Source organism: Schistocerca serialis, chromosome 7 (assembly GCF_023864345.2).
Source record: "Schistocerca serialis cubense isolate TAMUIC-IGC-003099 chromosome 7, iqSchSeri2.2, whole genome shotgun sequence".
Taxonomy (NCBI): domain Eukaryota; kingdom Metazoa; phylum Arthropoda; class Insecta; order Orthoptera; family Acrididae; genus Schistocerca; species Schistocerca serialis.
The window spans coordinates 140,944,781-140,964,770 of record NC_064644.1 but is presented as its reverse complement, the minus strand read 5'-3'; the positions used below and the strand labels follow the sequence as shown (position 1 = coordinate 140,964,770).

Below are 19,990 nucleotides of genomic sequence, written 5' to 3'. Positions count from 1 at the left end.
CAATTTCTTTTAGCACCAGAGAACAATAGTGGCATCGGTAAACAAACTTCTTCGCATCACACTATGCGTATGGGGTTCGTAACTTAACTAGGAAGCCACTGCTTTCGTAAACCAGGAACAGCAGCCTGAAGTGACTTCTGCATATACATAGGCAAATATTTACGGACGTAGTTGTTGTTGTTGTTGTGGTCTTCAGTCCTGAGACTGGTTTGATGCAGCTCTCCATGCTACTCTATCCTGTGCAAGCTTTTTCATCTCCCAGTACTTACTGCAACCCACATCCTTCTGAATCTGCTTAGTGTATTCATCTCTTGGTCTCCCCCTACGATTTTTACCCTCCACGCTGCCCTCCAATACTAAATTGGTGATCCCTTGATGCCTCAGAACATGTCCTACCAACCGATCCCTTCTTCTGGTCAAGTTGTGCCACAAACTTCTCTTCTCCCCAATCCTATTCAATACTTCCTCATTAGTTATGTGATCTACCCATCTAATCTTCAGCATTCTTCTGTAGCACCACATTTCGAAAGCTTCTATTCTCTTCTTGTCCAAACTATTTATCGTCCATGTTTCACTTCCATACATGGCAACACTCCATACGAATACTTTCAGAAATGACTTCCTGACACCTAAATCAATACTGGATGTTAACAAATTTCTCTTCTTCAGAAACGCTTTCCTTGCCATTGCCAGCCTACATTTTATATCCTCTCTACTTCGACCATCATCAGTTATTTTGCTCCCCAAATAGCAAAACTCCTTTACTACTTTAAGTGCCTCATTTCCTAATCTAATTCCCTCAGCATCACCCGACTTAATTAGACTACATTCCATTATCCTTGTTTTGCTTTTGTTGATATTCATCTTATATCCTCCTTTCAAGACACTGTCCATTCCATTCAACTGCTCTTCCAAGTCCTTTGCTGTCTCTGACAGAATTACAATGTCATCGGCGAACCTCAAAGTTTTTATTTCTTCTCCATGAATTTTAATACCTACTCCGAATTTTTCTTTTGTTTCCTTTACTGCTTGCTCAATATACAGATTGAACAACATCGGGGACAGGCTACAACCCTGTCTTACTCCCTTCCCAACCACTGCTTCCCTTTCATGTCCCTCGACTCTTATAACTGCCATCTGGTTTCTGTACAAATTGTAAATAGCCTTTCGCTCCCTATATTTTACCCCTGCCACCTTTAGAATTTGAAAGAGAGTATTCCAGTCAACATTGTCAAAAGCTTTCTCTAAGTCTACAAATGCTAGAAACGTAGGTTTGCCTTTCCTTAATCTTTCTTCTAAGATAAGTCGTAAGGTCAGTATTGCCTCACGTGTTCCAGTGTTTCTACGGAATCCAAACTGATCTTCCCCGAGGTTGGCGTCTACTAGTTTTTCCATTCGTCTGTAAAGAATTCGCGTTAGTATTTTGCAGCTGTGACTTATTAAGCTGATAGTTCGGTAATTTTCACATCTGTCAACACCTGCTTTCTTTGGGATTGGAATTATTATATTCTTCTTGAAGTCTGAGGGTATTTCGCCTGTTTCATACATCTTGCTCACCAAATGGTAGAGTTTCGTCAGGACTGGCTCTCCCACGGCCGTCAGTAGTTCCAATGGAATATTGTCTACTCCGGGGGCCTTGTTTCGACTCAGGTCTTTCAGTGCTCTGTCGAACTCTTCACGCAGTATCGTATCTCCCATTTCATCTTCATCTACATCCTCTTCCATTTCCATAATATTGTCCTCAAGTACATCGCCCTTGTATAGACCCTCTATATACTCCTTCCACCTTTCTGCTTTCCCTTCTTTGCTTAGAACTGGGTTTCCATCTGAGCTCTTGATATTCATACAAGTGGTTCTCTTATCTCCAAAGGTCTCTTTAATTTTCCTGTAGGCGGTATCTATCTTACCCCTAGTGAGATAGGCCTCTACATCCTTACATTTGTCCTCTAGCCATCCCTGCTTAGCCATTTTGCACTTCCTGTCGATCTCATTTTTGAGACGTTTGTATTCCTTTTTGCCTGCTTCATTTACTGCATTTTTATATTTTCTCCTTTCATCAATTAAACTCAATATTTCTTCTGTTACCCAAGGATTTCTACTAGCCCTCGTCTTTTTACCTACTTGATCCTCTGCTGCCATCACTACTTCATCCCTCAAAGCTACCCATTCTTCTTCTACTGTATTTATTTCCCCCATTCCTGTCAATTGCTCCCTTATGCTCTCCCTGAATCTCTGTACAACCTCTGGTTCTTTTAGTTTATCCAGGTCCCATCTCCTTAAATTCCCGCCTTTTTGCAGTTTCTTCAGTTTTAATCTACAGGTCATAACCAATAGATTGTGGTCAGAGTCCACATCTGCCCCTGGAAATGTCTTACAATTTAAAACCTGGTTCCTAAATCTCTGTCTTACCATTATATAATCTATCTGATACCTTTTAGTATCTCCAGGGTTCTTCCATGTATACAACCTTCTATCATGATTCTTAAACCAAGTGTTAGTTATGATTATGTTGTGCTCTGTGCAAAATTCTACCAGGCGGCTTCCTCTTTCATTTCTGTCTCCCAATCCATATTCACCTACTATGTTTCCTTCTCTCCCTTTTCCTACACTCGAATTCCAGTCACCCATGACTATTAAATTTTCGTCTCCCTTCACAATTTGAATAATTTCTTTTATTTCATCATACATTTCTTCAATTTCTTCGTCATCTGCAGAGCTAGTTGGCATATAAACTTGTACTACTGTAGTAGGTGTGGGCTTCGTATCTATCTTGGCCACAATAATGCGTTCACTATGCTGTTTGTAGTAGCTTACCCGCATTCCTATTTTCCTATTCATTATTAAACCTACTCCTGCATTACCCCTATTTGATTTTGTGTTTATAACCCTGTAGTCACCTGACCAGAAGTCTTGTTCCTCCTGCCACCGAACTTCACTAATTCCCACTAAATCTAACTTCAACCTATCCATTTCCCTTTTTAAATTTTCTAACCTACCTGCCCGATTAAGGGATCTGACATTCCACGCTCCGATCCGTAGAACGCCAGTTTTCTTTCTCCTGATAACGACATCCTCTTGAGTAGTCCCCGCCCGGAGATCCGAATGGGGGACTATTTTACCTCCGGAATATTTTACCCAAGAGGACGCCATCATCATGTAATCATACAGTAAAGCTGCATGCCCTCGGGAAAAATTACGGCTGTAGTTTCCCCTTGCTTTCAGCCGTTCGCAGTACCAGCACAGCAAGGCCGTTTTGGTTATTGTTACAAGGCCAGATCAGTCAATCATCCAGACTGTTGCCCTTGCAACTACTGAAAAGGCTGCTGCCCCTCTTCAGGAACCACACGTTTGTCTGGCCTCTCAACAGATACCCCTCCGTTGTGGTTGCACCTACGGTACGGCTATCTGTATCGCTGAGGCACGCAAGCCTCCCCACCAACGGCAAGGTCCATGGTTCATGGGGGGGGACGTAGTAATATAGAATAATTCTAATAAAGGATTCGATGAAATATGTGTCCATTGGTTAAGGAGATCCAACTCTTACAATGACAAGTAAACAAATACTCACAGAACGCAAACGATTAAGTTAAAAATAGTTTGCCGTAATTCTACCATTAACCGCAGCGCACTTCCGAATTTTCTTGACAACACCAAGTGCAGCTTTTATGAGGTCGTCTTGGCGTTCTTTTAATGACGGCAGCACTGTTCATAATCCTATCAGTTCGTCTGTTCTGAGTGTTGTTTCTTTACAGACCTCGTCTTTCAACCATCCTCAAAGACAGAAATCTAAAGCTTTTAGGTTCGGGTACTTTGGTGGCTAAGAAACTTGACCATATCTGCCGATTTATCTTCCGTGGAATGTTAGATGTAGATGATGTTTTCCCAGACCATTAGAATCTCAGAGGCACCGTCATGCTGAAAGAATGTACGTACCCTTTTAGCCAATGGATCTTCTTAAGTAATACTGGAAGCTCGTTTCCAAAACTTTACCAGAGGAGCCATCAAAGACGACGCGAAAACTTAAGAGGCAGCTCAGCTAATAGCCTACCATACTACGCGACACATTTACAGAGAAGCTCTTTTGAAAACGTGTCTCCACAAAGGCATGTAGCTTATCAGTGTGCTACCGATGTGAGGTACGGATATTATTCATACCGACACGAGTGAAAGCGATTCATCAATGAACAATATTAATCTGGTATTACTAGGGAGTTTACTTAATAATGGCAAAACACTTATCGTGTACCTTCATCTCCCCGAGGCATTAAATTTGCTGTAACTGATAATGACAGAGGCCGCTTGTAAGTAGTGTCCAAAACAACCATTCTCATAACAAAACTGCGGAGTTTTTCTCCTTGTCGGTTCCAAATGTCTTTGGGGGTACTGAATCCGAATTTCACGTTGGGTGCCTTGTCGGAGGTCAGCTCCACGACGAAAAACGCAAAAAACCTCAAACGTTTCCCACTTTTTCTGTTTTTTATTTATCTCGAGAACTATGCTTTCCGAAGTTGACTATACCAAATTAAAGTTGTTAAAGTAGACAAGTTTGGTTCTCTGACTCGTGGTGACGGTACTAGAGCGCGTAATGTTTTTAGTTCTTTTGCGAAATCGCTACAAACGCCCACTCCCACCTCTACAACTCGACGGATATATTGGTTATCAACACGAATCCCTACACTAGCTGAAAGCACATTAAATTTCCCGCAAGAGACCGTATACAAAATTCAGTTTTGTCTTAAGAGGCGAGGGAGCAAAGTGAAAATTACTATAAAAGCGTTCTGCGCCCTGTAGCCAAACGATCTCTCCCATCAGTCTCTCACTGGCACTATAGTTCCTGTGTGTTACACTTCAAAGATGTTGTTTTCAATCAATTGATTGAAAGCATGCCTGATGAATGCATCAATAAATTACGAGGGCTGTTAAGTAAGTAATGCTACACACTTTTTTTCTGAAAGCAGGTTGGTTTTATTCTGGATTGCGGTGCACCATATTATACCCTATTCTTTTGGCTACAAAACCATATATTTGAACATAATCTATGTTCAATATGACGACCTTACGCCATATTACTGGGATGACCCGTATACCCGCATGGTACCACTCCACTGGTGGTCTTCGAAGCCAACTTCTTGAAGCATCAAGAACCTCCATATCATCCACGCACAGCTTCATGTGGAGTACATCGTTCATTGGGCCAAATAGATGGAAGGTGCGAGATCCGGGATCTAGAGTGTATAAGGAAGAACAGTCCAATGGAGTTTCGTGAGCTCCTCTCGGATGTGCAGACTTGTGTGAAGATTGGCATTGTCACGGAGAAGTGTGCGCTGATATGAAATTTCCTGGCAGATTAAAACTGTGTGCTGGACCGAGACTCGAACTCGGGACCTTTGCCTTTCGTGGGGAATTACTCCATCGACAGCACACAGTTTTAATCTGATAGAAAGATTAATACTCTTTATGTTTTTCAATGATACTTAGACTTCGGTTAAGTATGTGACAAATCTCTGATCACTCTCGTAATAGCTAACACGGTTCCTCATCCACGGTGATTTTTTCCCAAGCCTCATAGTCTTACTCGTGACATAAAATCTTAAGTGTATTCTACAATACATTACATATACTGATACTTCACATCTCCATATCCAGAGGGGTGGACGAATGGTCACATAACGCTAACAAAAAGATATTTTTTCTTCACCGATTAAAGAGCTATGTACTTTTTAGTTGTAATTAAACTTTCGGTACTGAAAGAGCCCTCACGAAAAACGAGTGAACGTAGGACAATGAAACTTCGTGGAAATATTTATAAGAACGAATAAACCACTGGAAGAAACGCATTTTCAATTCCACATGAGAGGGTACCATTTGTCAATTGCTTACCATGTTTATGTTGCAGGTCGCAAATGTTGCTCAGTGTGACAACCATTCCCATCCACGACAGGACGGAACCGCACTAGGGATACTACTTTACAGCAGTTCTCAGAACTTTTCGATCGGTGGACGATTGAATGTTCAGTTATCGTGCTACAGCTCGTGCACTGCCGGTGTCTAGATCGTTCACCTCGTTCAGCATTTTCAGTCACGGCAACAGCACCTTCTTCAATAATTTGTGGCGCAGTTGGCCGTTGGCCACACATTGCATGCAGCATTCTCAGCCATGGCAACAACAGCATCTTGAACAATTTGTGGCGCAATTGGCCGTCGTCCTCTTCCAGGAGCAATCCCCAAATCGCCAGTTAATTCGAACGTCCGAATCGTTTTCTTCAACCCCAGTGAGGAGAGAGGGTCTTTCCGTATTTCTTCATGGCGTCGATGGTCCCGAAGAGCAGTATCACTACTGCTGTTGTCTTGATAGTACAGCCTTACGAATAAAACCATGCTCACCTTGTCCAGCCCCCTGCTGACTGTCTGCAACTGTAATGCACACTGTTTCTTATGTTTCAACCATTCGTCGGTGTACCAGTACTGGCGCCTACTGGCGAATCTTGATGCAAACATTGCTATCAAAACAAGTCCTACATCACGCACTCTGAACACTATTCCTGTAAAGTTGTGTACCGATAGAATCAATAGATTTTCCGTCTATACTGAAGAGCAGCACACAAGCAAACATCATAAAAGATGCTCTTATAAATATTTACATCTGATAACGAGAATAAATTCGCGAAATGCGTCGTGCTAAGCATAAGAAAAACCGTAAATGGAGGAGTATTGCATTATGGAACTCATGAATGACACAGTTGCGCGCTTTCCAAAAACATCGATTATGTCGAATGCAGTATAGAAGGGCGTACTGCAAACCAGCGTCTCCGAATTTCTTATGTAGATCCTCTTAGATCCTCCTTAGAAAAAAATTATATTCTACATCTATATTCTTCATGTCTACATATTTACGACTACTGGCCATTAAAATTGCTACACCAATAAAAAATGCAGATAATAAACGGGTATTCATTGGACAAATATACTATAACTGACATGTGATTACATTTTCGCACAATTTGGGTGCATAGATCCTGAGAAATCAGTACGCAGAACAACCACCTCTGGCCGTAATAACGGCACTGGTACGCCTGGGCATTGAGTCAAACAGAGCTTGGATGGTGTGTACAGGTACAGTTGCCCATGCAGCTTCAACACGATACCACAGTTCATCAAGAGTAGTGACTGGCGTATTGTGACGAGCCAGTTGCTCGGCCACCATTTTCAATTGGTGAGAGATCTCGAGAATGTGCTGGCCAGGGCAGCAGTCGAACGTTTTCTGTATCCAGAAATGCCCGTACAGGACCTGCAACATGCGGTCGTGCATTATCCTGCTGAAATATAGGGTTTCGCAGGGATCGAATGAAGGGTAGAGCCACGAGTCGTAACACATCTGAAATGTAACGTCCACTGTTGAAATGTAACGTCCACTGTTCAAAGGGCCGTCAACGCGAACAAGAGGTGACCGACACGTGTAACCAGTGACACCCCATACCATCACGCCGGGTGATACGCCAGTATGGCGATGACGAATACACGCTTCCAAAGTGCGTTCACCACGATGTCGCCAAACACGGATGCGACCATCGTGATGCTGTAAACAGAACTTGGATTCACCCGAAAAAATGACGTTTTGCCATTCGTGCACCCAGGTTCGTCGTTGAGTACACCATCGCAGGCGCTCCTGTCTGTAATGCAGCGTCAAGAGTAACCGCAGCCATGGTTTCCGAGCTGATAGTCCATGCTGCTGCAAACTTCGTCGAACTGTTCGTCCAGATGGTTGTTGTCTTGCAAACGTCACCATCTGTTGTCTCAGGGATCGAGACGTGGCTGCACGATCCGTTACAGCCATGCGGATAAGATGCATGTCATCTCGACTGCTAGTGATACGGGGCCATTGGGATCCAGCACGGCGTTCCGTATTACCCTCCAGAACCCACGGATTCCATATTCTGCTAACAGTCATTGGATCTCGACCAACGCGAGCAGCAGTGTCGTGATACGATAAACTGCAACCGCGATAGGCTACAATCTGACCTTTAACAAAGTCGGAAACGTGATGGTACGCATTCCTCCTCCTTACACGAGGCATCACAACAACTTTTCACCAGGCAACGCCGGTCAATTGCTGTTTGTGTATGAGAAATCGGTTGGAAACTTTCCTCATGTCAGCACGTTATAGGTGTCGGCACCGGCGCCAACCTTGTATGAATACTCTGAAAAGCTAATCATTTGTATATCACAGCATCTTCTTCCTGTCGGTTAAATTTCGAGTCTGTAGCACGTCATCTTCGTGGTGTAACAAATTTAATGTCCAGTAGTGTATTTACCAACATAGTCACCCTGGCGATTAACACATTTCTCACAACGAGCGATCAGTTCGTTGATAGCGACACTGTAGAATGTTTGACTTTGTTGACGGATCCGCAATATCACGTATTCTTGCACCATTTTATCACTTCGAAATTCCTTCAAGTAGTTCCTTACGATTTGGAAACTGATGAAAATCGAATGGGGCCAAGACAGGACTTTATGAGGGGGGGGGGGGGGGGGGGGTTGATCGATGACAGTGAACTTAAGGTGTCCGATTGTTGCAGACGACGTAGCGCTCATGTCTGGTCTGGCATAGTCGTGCTGAATGAGAGGGTGTTCCGTGAGTGCTGTTTTTCACACACGTACATACTTACGGTACGTGCCTCTATGTTACACGCTACAATTTGGAACCCTCTAGCGACAGAAAGCTGCAAATAGGTAGATATAAGGAATGCGAGTGTAGAGTGCTAGTAAGGTTTGTTTTATTTAAAAACGCTTAAGAGTTATCTCATAAAATATTCGGAGACATTACATTTCAGTACGATCTCGTATGTGTTGATTGTATGTGGCAAAATGGCACAGTTGCGCAGGAGGGCTTCCAAATGTAGACAGCAGTAAGATCCGTCAGTAAACAAATGAATGAGACAAATGAATGAGAAAAATAAGTAGCATACTAGTTGTTAAGAGTGAATAATCACACGAGAAAACATTTCCTTCCCGATTTCCCGCCTCAGGACCGTCGATACGGATGGAGCGGCAGTAGTCGGACAACACGGTGGTACTCAGTTTGCCCTGAAAAGGCCTTTCCGTTTCCGAAACGTACTGGTGGAACCATTCATGTTAGTCAATAAGGGCACGAATGTGATCCGGGAAGAATTCCAAACGATCATTCAAGAAATGTAAACTCAAATGGCATTTTACATCACTAAAAGTGTTAGGATCTCTATATTTCCTATGTTTGCCTGTAAAGGTTTTATAGACAGTTGTAAAAGACAGCCATGCCACTCCTTCAACATGAAACTTCAAGAAAATATTTATCTGACACTATCGCCGTAAACTGCGATTCCGCCATGTTTAGATGATAGAGTTTTGAACTGGTTTTGGGAAGAGACATTGATGTTTTTGTTTTCATAACGAACGAAGTTATACATGAAACGTTAAAAAATCATGTCTTGTAACGAATGTATTGGTGTAATCAGACAAATGTGATATCTTAGCTTCACTAAATCACGTAATTGTACGTTAAATGTGGGATGCCATTTAAATCAACCTCAACATTTTAATACTTTTTTCTGGTCTATTAATTTTTTCGGTTTGTACCCGTGGTCTAGGGGTAGCGCCTTTGATTCATAATCAAAACGTCTTCGGTCCCGGGTTCGATCCCCGCCACACCCTAAATTTTGATAAATAATCAGCATTGGAGGCCGAAGACTTCCGGCATAAGAAGTCAGCATCATTCTGCCAACGGCCTTGTCAAAGAGGGCGGAGGAGCGGATAGATGTTCTGGGCACTTTCTTGTCCTAGGGGTGGGAAATTGCCCCTAAAGGCGGAAGAATCAGCAATGATCAACGACATGAGGATGCAGAAGGCAATGGAAACAACTGCATTAAAGACACGTAACGTGTAAGCACAGGACATGTGGCCTGTAATTGAAGAAGTGTCATGATGATCTCTCCATTGGCAAAAGATTCCGGAATAGTCCCCCATTCGGATCTCCGGGAGGGGACTGCCAAGGGGGAGGTTACCATGAGAAAAAGATTGAATAATCAACGAAAGGATAACGTTCTACGAGTCGGGGCTTTGAATGTCAGAAGCATGAACATGGTAGGGAAACTAGAAAATCTGAAAAGGGAAATGGAAAGGCTCAATCTAGATATAGTAGGGGTCAGTGAAGTGAAGTGGAAGGAAGACAAGGATTTCTGGTCAAATGAGTATCGGCTAATATCAACAGCAGCAGAAAACGGTATAACAGGTGTAGGATTCGTTATGAATAGGAAAGTAGGGCGGAGGGTGTGTTACTGTGAACAGTTCAGTGACCGGGTTGTTCTAATCAGAACCGACAGCAGACCATCACCGACAACGATAGTTCAGGTATACATGCCGACGTCGCAAGCTGAAGATGAACAGATAGAGAAAGTGTATGAGGATATTGAAAGGGTAATGCAGTATGTAAAGGGGGACGAAAATCTAATAGTCATGGGAGACTGGAATGCGGTTGTAGGGGAAGGAGTAGAAGAAAAGATTACAGGAGAATATGGGCTTGGGACAAGGAATGAAAGAGGAGAAAGACTAATTGAGTTATGCAACAAGTTTCAGCTAGTAATAGAGAATACCCTGTTCAAGAATCACAAGAGGAGGAGGTATACTTGCAAAAGTCCGGGAGATACGGGAAGATTTCAATTAGATTACATCAAGGTCAGACAGAGATTCCGAAATCAGATACTGGATTGTAAGGCGTACCCAGGAGCAGATACAGACTCAGATCACAATATAGTAGTGATGAAGAGTAGGCTGAAGTTCAAGACATTAGTCAGGAAGAATCAATACGCAAAGAAGTGGGATACGGAAGTACTAAGGAATGACGAGATACGTTTGAAGTTCTCTAACGCTATAGATACAGCAATAAGGAATAGAGCAGTAGGCAGTACAGTTGAAGAGGAATGGACATCTCTAAAAAGGGCCATCACGGAAGTTGGGAAGGAAAACATAGGTACAAAGAAGGTAGCTGCGAAGAAACCATGGGTAACAGAAGAAATACTTGAGTTGATTGATGAAAGGAGGAAGTACAAACATGTTCCGGGAAAATCAGGAATACAGAAATTCAAGTCGCTGAGGAATGAAATAAATAGGAAGTGCAGGGAAGCTAAGACGAATTGGCTGCAGGAAAAATGTGAAGACATCGAAAAAGATATGATTGTCGGAAGGACAGACGCAGCATACAGGAAAGTCAAAACAACCTTTGGTGACATTAAAAAAAGCAACGATGGTAATATTAAGAGTGCAACGGGAATTCGACTGTTAAATGCAGAGGAGAGAGCAGATAGGTGGAAAGAATACATTGAAAGCCTTGGAGGACTTACGGTCAAATAAGGCAGAAGGGATAGATAACATTCCATCAGAATTTCTAAAATCATTGGGGGAAGTGGCAACAAAATGGCTCTGAGCACTATGGGACTCAACTTCTGAGGTCATTAGTCCCCTAGAACTTAGAACTAGTTAAACCGAACTAACCTACGGACATCACAAACATCCATGCCCGAGGCAGGATTCGAACCTGCGACCGTAGCGGTCTTGCGGTTCCAGACTGCAGCGCCTTTAACCGCACGGCCACTTCGGCCGGCTAAGTGGCAACAAAACGACTATTCACGTTGGTGTGTAGAATATATGAGTCTGGCGATATACCATCTGACTTTCGGAAAAGCATCATCCACACAATTCCGAAGACGGCAAGAGCTGACAAGTGCGAGAATTATCGCACAATCAGCTTAACAGCTAATGCATCGAAGCTGCTTACAAGAATAATATACAGAAGAATGGAAAAGAAAATTGAGAATGCGCTAGCTGACGATCAGTTTGGCTTTAGGAAAAGTAAAGGGACGAGAGAGGCAATTCTGACGTTACGGCTAATCATGGAAGCAAGGCTAAAGAAAAATCAAGACACTTTCATAGGATTTGTCCCTGGATAAAGCGTTCGACAATATAAAATGGTGCAAGCTGTTCGAGATTCTGAAAAAAGTAGGGGTAAGCTATAGGGAGAGACGGGTCATATACAATATGTACAACAACCAAGAGGGAATAATAAGAGTGGACGATCAAGAACGAAGTGCTCGTATTAAGAAGGGATTAAGACAAGGCTGTAGCCTTTCGCCCCTACTCTTCAATCTGTACATCGACGAAGCGATGATGGAAATAAAAGAAAGGTTCAGGAGTGGACTTAAAATAAAAGGTGAAAGGATATCAATGATACGATTCGCTGATGACATTGCTATCCTGAGTGAAAGTGAAGAAGAATTAAATGATCTGCTGGACGGAATGAACAGTCTAATGAGTACACAGTATGGTTTGAGAGTAAATCGGAGAAAGACGAAGGTAATGAGAAGTAGTAGAAATGAGAACAGCGAGAAACTTAACATCAGGATTGATGGTCACGAAGTCAATGAAGTTAAGGAATTCTGCTACCTAGGCAGTAAAATAACCAATGACGGACGGAGCAAGGAGGACATCAAAAGCGGACTCGCTATGGCAAAAAAGGCGTATCTGGCCAAGAGAAGTCTACTAATATCAAATACCGGCCTTAATTTGAGGACGAAATTTCTGAGGATGGACGTCTGGAGTACAGCATTGTATGTTAGTGAAACATGGACTGCGGGAAAACCGGAACAGAAGAGAATCGAAGCATTTGAGATGTGGTGCTATAGACGAATGTTGAAAATTAGGTGGACTGATAAGGCAAGGAATGAGGAGGTTCTACGCAGAATCGGAGAGGAAAGGAATATGTGGAAAACACTGATAAGGAGAAGGGACAGGATGATAGGACATCTGTTAAGACATGAGGGAATGATTTCCATGGTACTAGAGGGAGCTGTAGATGGCAAAAACTGTAGAGGAAGACAGAGATTGGAATACGTCAAGCAAATAATTGAGGACGTAGGTTGCAAGTGCTACTCTGAGATGAAGAGGTTAGCACAGGAAAGGAATTCGTGGCGGGCGGCATCAAAGCAGTCATTTCGTGGCGGGCCGCAACAAACCAGGCAGTAGACTGATGACAAAAAAAAAAGTTTTCTTTGTTCTCAAGTAAGAAAGATAATCACTGTTAATGTTGAGACAGTGTGGAGAGAGATAATAATAGTTACAACTATCTGTTTATACAATCCTGACCATCCGATGCATACTTATTGATGAAGAGGCAGTAAAAAAGGTGTCCATAACAGACACAAAAATGTGTGAGAATTCCCAAGGGACCAAACTGCTGAGGTCATCGGTCCCTAGACTTACACACTACTTAAACTAACTTACGCTAAGAACAACATACACACCCATGCTCGAGAATAGACACACTACCTGTAGGTATGGTAGTTTGTGATAAGATTATTTGTGACATGTCAACGAGCACACTATGTAGACGAATTTATGCCCACACAATTATATAATACAGAATTGACCATTATGTAACACAAGAGGCGGGAAGTATTGTATTGTCCGTAGAGACGCAAAAGCAGCAGAATGGGTCTCTCAGGAGAGATCATGACCTCCTGAAATCCATCAGCGACATTCCAACCCTTCTAGCTGTCCAAGTAGAATGTTGGTGATGTGGTTGTGAAGTGAATACGCAAAGGAACAACCGCAACAGAACAGAGATCAGGAGAAATGATGTACATACGGAGAGGAACCGACGCGCATTGCGGAGAGAGGCTATGAAGTTACCTCATAAAATCAGCAGAAGAAATCCTGTTACCTCCAAAGTGATAAAAACAGTCCAGCTATCACAATGACTGTGCACAGGGAGTTAAAAATAGTGGGGTACAATGGTCGAACAACTCCTTATGAGTCACATATTTCTGCAGTCAATGCTTATCGACACTTGAGATTATGTAAAGAGCTACGTCGCTAGACAGTGGAGTGATGAGTCACGGTACTCCATTTGGCAATCTAATGCAATGGTTTGGGTTTGGTGAATGCCTGGAGAACACTGCGTGCAATCATATGTAGTGTCAACAGTGAAGTAGGTGTAAGGTTGTGTTACGGTATAGAAGTGCTTTTGTGGTTAAGTTGTGGTACCCTCATTGTGCTTAAGAAAACGCTGCATGCGGAAAGATGTACCCACATTTGGAACATTGTGTACTGCATGCAGTAGTGGAACAGTTCGGAGACTATAACTGTCTGTAACAGAATGACATTGCACCCTGTCTTTAAGCAGTATGTGTCCGCAGTTTGTGGACAAAAATTCCTGAAATAGGTAGGCCTGCGCAGAGTCACGGCCTGAACCCAATGGAACGAGTAATAGTCCTCATGAAGGAGAATAGTTGACACATTGCATATTATTTACGCTAATAGTTGTTCGGATGCAGTGGATCAGATACAGTAAGTTTCTACACTCTCTAAGCCTTAATTTTTCTGTCGGTTCAATTTAAATTGCGAAATGTGTTTATTTAGGGCGTGAATGCAAAAAAAGTGTTTCCGTATGTAACCGCGTCTTGGGTGTACAGGTACGAGGAATACACTGTGAATCTCTGACCATGTTGTAAAGTAAAGTATTTTCATTAAAACGAGGTAGAAATAGACTTACGTGGAAGATATCTCTCTTTCTATGTGTGTGTGTGTGTGTGTGTGTGTGTGTGTGTGTGTGTGTGTCAAACTCCAGTATTCACTTGTACTGTAGTGTCATTTCATTACGATGGAATACTGTGTCACCTATAATATTTCAGGTTTCAAGTTACTGAAAGCAATATTCTCGATTCAAGAACTTTTGTGAATTACTTGCCAGAAGCTATGACTTAACAGGATAATGATAGTAAAACGGCGCACGTCAAGAGGAAATTGCTGAGGACGTATAGCTCTAGAAGATCGTATTGAAAAGAAATCTTTAATGACACACTTTGGCACTCACTTCAGTCGCCTCAATTAACATGGTTAACTACACTAACTGTATTAGCTGATAACGTTACTCTGAAAATTCAAAAAATATCTCTTGTGTGTGTAACGTCAGTGATGCAAGTGCCTTCCAGTTCTGTGTGATTGGTATTTTCGTTTTCTTTCTCAACCATTATTTTTGTCTTTTTGACGGTGATACCAATCAAAATTGGTATCTGTCCAAAAGATACGGTCTGTAAGCATTCTACACGTTTATAGACGCCTGTTACATTGTTTGTACATGTTTGAGTCCATGCTTTGTGCACGAGTGTGTGTGTGTGTGTGTGTGTGTGTGTGTGTGTGTGTGTGTGTGTGTGTGTATGTATGTGTATGTGTGAGTGTGCCTGTGTGTGTGTGTGTGTGTGTGTGTGTGTGTGTGTGTGAGTGTGAGAGAGAGAGAGAGAGAAAGAGAGTGCGTGTGCGTGTGTATGTGTGTGTGCATGTGTGTGAGAGAGAGAGAGACAGAGAGGTATGTGCCAATGTGACACTATGCTCTCCTAATTATCACGTGCGCCTCTGCTTCTTTTGTCTGGCATGGAATGGTTTACGTGACCGATTCTGTACTTGTAGCATACAGTGATTTTTATGTTCCACTAAGCCACTGATATTATTGCAAATAGATTGTACGATACTGATTTAAAGCTCACATTCTTGCTTCACATCACATTTTTTTATTCGCTTTGTGTACGTGAAAACTGGAAAACAGCAAAATACACTACTGTTTACAAACATCTATCGCAATGTAAATTATGTAAGGCTTGTTGACTCAGGAGAGTAATTAAAATATATGGTTACAAAATTAAGCAGGAAAGGGAACTATCGTGGCCTGTGTAATGTGAAGAAGCTCAAGAAAACTACATTAACAACACAGGTTCTTAATTACAGGCCGACATCAATTCTATTCTAAATATAACTATGCAAAAACCGTGCAAATTTAGTGCCGCTGTAGCAGAACATCCTGTGGAAATATGGCAATTGGAAAACATATTTGTGGAATTCGTTACTTACTTTATTTTTTCCCATGTTTCCTCGCCAAACGTTTTCAGTACCAGCAATTCCAGAGCGTAGTTCACGAAACCATACTGGAATAAAGAAGAAAGTTGAACTTGGTTTAGTTTTTTTAACTACGCAGGGGTCTAAGCATAACTTCAATGTTCAGTTTATTACATTGCTAACACTATGGACAATTGAGACGCTAGGCTTTTTAAGGTAATAAGATTTACAAAGCACGTAGCTACTAATTTCCTTTGCATGCAAACTTTGAGATGTTTCCATTGGATTGTTGTAATTTTTTGTAGTCAGTAGTAAATGAAGTAAGTGTTAGCTTTATTACGTCTTGTACTTTTATTTCCTCCCAAGGATTGAGTAATCTGTGTTGTGTTCCCGATCATGTGTTGCAGCCCTAATTGTGTCGTACACTACGACAACGATCTGCATTGAAGTTTAAAGAACTGGGAAAACACTTGAATAAATTACAGAGGAATAGGCAGTAAAAGGCCGTGCATTTTTGCAGCAATCTCCAGATTTTACTGATAACTGGTGTCTAATTTGATGTTATACATAGGAAGAGTGACATTCGCCTCAATTACCATGTCGAGTGATGTTACGTAGCACAGCAGGACAGTGGTTTGCGCTGCGGGTTGCCTCCCTGCGGCCGGTAAGGGGCGACTGAGCGCAGTCGCGTGGCTGTCGATATCTGGCCGCCGCTGGTGGCCTCTCTCGGCGCTTCAGCAGTCTCCTGCCGGCGCCGACAGGTGGCAGGAGAGGCTGAAACTGCGGGGCAGCCTGAATTAGCCGTTCGTATCTGGCGTAATCTGGCTACTCGAGACTGTTCTAGAAATATTCCATGGACATAAAATTTTCATCTTCTTACACTCGTTCTAAAATTGAAGCTATACCTTGGTGTCCCATGACAATTTCTGACAGTCATGTATTTCTTTCACCGGAGTCCTATTAACGACATAGATTGCAATGTCGTTTATTCTACTGTAGAAACACCTGTCTCGGCCTTCATACTATACAGAGATCAAATTCAGAAATAACTACTTGCTGGTCAGCTCCTTTAATACACTTTTGTGGCTGCCCACCCGGTTTCCTGAACTACTACGATTCATCAACTCCGTTTCAACCAGTCTACATATACAACCAACAAGTGGCTGCTTAAAATAATCCCTTCCAACAAACCATCGTAATTATAGGGCAAATATTCACCATTTTCCATCCTCTGAGACCTCTAAATATTTGTCACATATTTACTGATTAAGAGAGACACAAAACAGCTGATACACTAGCTTCCAAAATAGGACATCTGACTTATGATGTCTAGAGTGGGGTTATAGAATGGTTAAGTTCTACAACTACCTCTACATCTACATGCATACTCTGTGAACCACTGTGAATTGCATGGGAGAGGGTCCACTGTAACAGTTATTAGGCCTTATTCCTATTCTATTCATGTACGAAGCGCGGGAAAAATGATTGTTAAATGCTTCTGTGCCTGATTAAACTAATCTTAACCTCACGATCCCTGTGGGAGCGATATGTGGGAGCTGTAGTATACACTAGAGTCTTGCTAAATCGGCCATTCCTCGCACGTATGGTTGCCGGATTAGCGGAAGCGCCGGTTTGTTGAGAGTGTCTAATATTTAGTATAACACATATGTATTGTATTTTATCAAATCAAAAGATGCATTCCTTTTTAGAGAAAACTTAGTCCTTGAATGTGTTCACTATGAAACATGTCCCAAAGTTTTGGTTGTCACCATGATGATACGCGACGGTAGTATGCTTTGTCACGCAACGGCTTTAAAAGCATTTCATAGGTTCTGCCATGTTTCTGATTGTTGCATAATGTACTCCAGGAAGACGTCTCCAGCTTCAACACCAGCGGTTTGAGGTAGCCTAATGTTCTCCTTCTATGTCCTCTTCTTCATGAGTCTCATCGTAACTTTTCTGCTGAAGTTTGATCGTAAATAGTTGCTCATCCAACAATGTTGCCAGCAACAATGGTTTTCTGTGAAGAACCTAATTTCAGTTTATATCTAATTTTAGTTTCTGCTTGAGGTCTAGCATAACGTGTTTCCCTTTAGAAGCCACGATAATAATCTGTAAGGAAGCCTTAATTTCGAAGCGTACAGGAGTGTTGAACATTATAATCAATTAACAAAGTCGTTGCAGACGGAATTTCATTATTGTAGATGTCATTTCAGGTTGAACGACTAGAAGCAGGAAGTGTGTCGGATTACTGAGCGGCTGGACTACTGAGGGCCGTATTAGCGAGAGTTTAGTGTATTAATTGGAATTTCATGAGTAGAGGTTCTCGGAATTTTTTCCTTCTATCTTCAAGAGTCTGCCAATTTAACTGCTTCAGCGTATTTTTGACACTCTCCCATCTGTCAAACAAACCTATAACCACTTCTGCTATCCTTCTCCATATACGTTCAGTATCCCCTGTCAGTCCTGTTTTGTTATGGTCCCACACACTTGAGCAATATTCTAGGATAGGTCGCATGTGATTTGTAAGCAATCACCTTTGTGGACTGATTGCATTTCCCCAGTATTCCACCAACAAACCGAAGTATGTTATCTACGTTATCCGTGACTGAGACTATGGTCCTTCCACTACTTGTCTCTACTAAATGTTACACCCAAGCATTTGTATGTGTTTGCAGATTCCTGCTGTGACTTCTTAGTATTATATTGATAGAATTTTAGGATTTTTAGTTTTGTGAAGTGCACACTTTTACGTTTATTTACACTTAAAGCACGCTGCCGATCATTGCAGCACTTTGAAATCTTAACAAGGAGTGACTGAATGTTTGTACAGCATCGTTCAGACTGTATTTCGTTGTAAATACCTGCACCATCTGCGAAAAGTTTGAGATTACACTTAATATTGTACACAAGCTCGTTAATATGCAATACGAACAGCAAGGGAACCAACACATTTCCCTGGGGTACACCCGAAGATACTTCTACATATCTCGATGAATCTCCATCCAAGATGACCAATTGCATCCTCCCTACCAAGATATCCTCAATCCAGTGACATATTCCGCCTGACTCATCGCATGATCGTACTTTTGATCGCAAAAGTAAGTGTGGTGCTGAGTCAGATGTTTTTTGGAGATCGTGAAATACTGCAGCTATCTGACTTACTTTATCAATGGCTTTCAGGATGTCAGGTGAGAAAACTGCGAGTTGTTCACATTATCTTTGTTTTCGAAATTCAAGCTGGTTCGCATGGAGTAGGTCGTTCTGTTCGAGGTACATAATTATGTTTGAGCTCAGAATTTATTCTAAGATCCTATAATAAATGGATGTCAAGGATACTGAACAGTAGTTTCGTAGATTATTTCTGTTGACAGGTGTGACTTGTACTTCCATTTGGCTACTGACCTGTTTTTGTTCGAAAAATTTACTTCATATTATGGTTACTAGAAGGGCTAACTCAGCCGCAAATTGGGTATATAATCTGACAGGGTTTCCATCGGCTGCTGGAGATTTGTTCAATTTTACCCCTCCTGTTGGGTATATATCTGTTCAGTGCATGGTCAACTATTCTTTTAAACTGGAACCATAGTTCCTCTATATTCTCCTGTCCAGAGATAAAAATTCCTGGTTCCTGACGGAGGTACGACACTACTGTTTCTCTGTCTAGTTTGCTGAAAATATAAATTTCTCTGTTTGTTTTAGTTGGCCTTTGAGATTTGGTATTCATTGAGAAGCTGTACTGTTCGTATGCTACACTACTGGCCATTAAAATTGCTACACCACGAAGATGACGTGCTACAGATGCGAAATTTAACCGACAGGAAGAAGATGCTGTGATATGCAAATGACTAGCTTTTCAGATCATTCACACAAGGTTGGCGCCGGTGGCGACACCTACAACATGCTGACGTGAGGAAAGTTTCTAATCGATTTCTCATACAAAAACAGCAGTTGACCGGCGTTGCCTAGTGAAACGTTGTTGAGATGCCTCGTGTAAGGAGGCGAAATGCGTACCATCACGTTTCCGACTTTGATAAAGATCGGATTGTGGCCTATCGCGATTGCGGTTTAT

At 42.0% G+C, this 19,990-nt stretch overlaps 1 protein-coding gene across 1 annotated transcript in view; it reads right to left on the bottom strand.

Annotated features, from left to right (window-relative positions):
- Positions 1-16,659, bottom strand: part of LOC126412732 (guanylate cyclase soluble subunit beta-1) — a 261,772-nt gene extending 245,113 nt beyond the window's left edge. Inside the window, exons 1-2 of the mRNA XM_050082463.1 lie at positions 16,515-16,659; positions 15,934-16,007 (exon numbers count right to left, since the gene is read on the bottom strand). Of these exons, the coding sequence (XP_049938420.1) occupies positions 15,934-16,007; positions 16,515-16,517 (77 nt within the window). The 5' untranslated portion in view covers positions 16,518-16,659. The remainder of the gene's footprint in view (positions 1-15,933; positions 16,008-16,514) is intronic.
- Between the last annotated feature and the right edge of the window lie 3,331 nt (positions 16,660-19,990).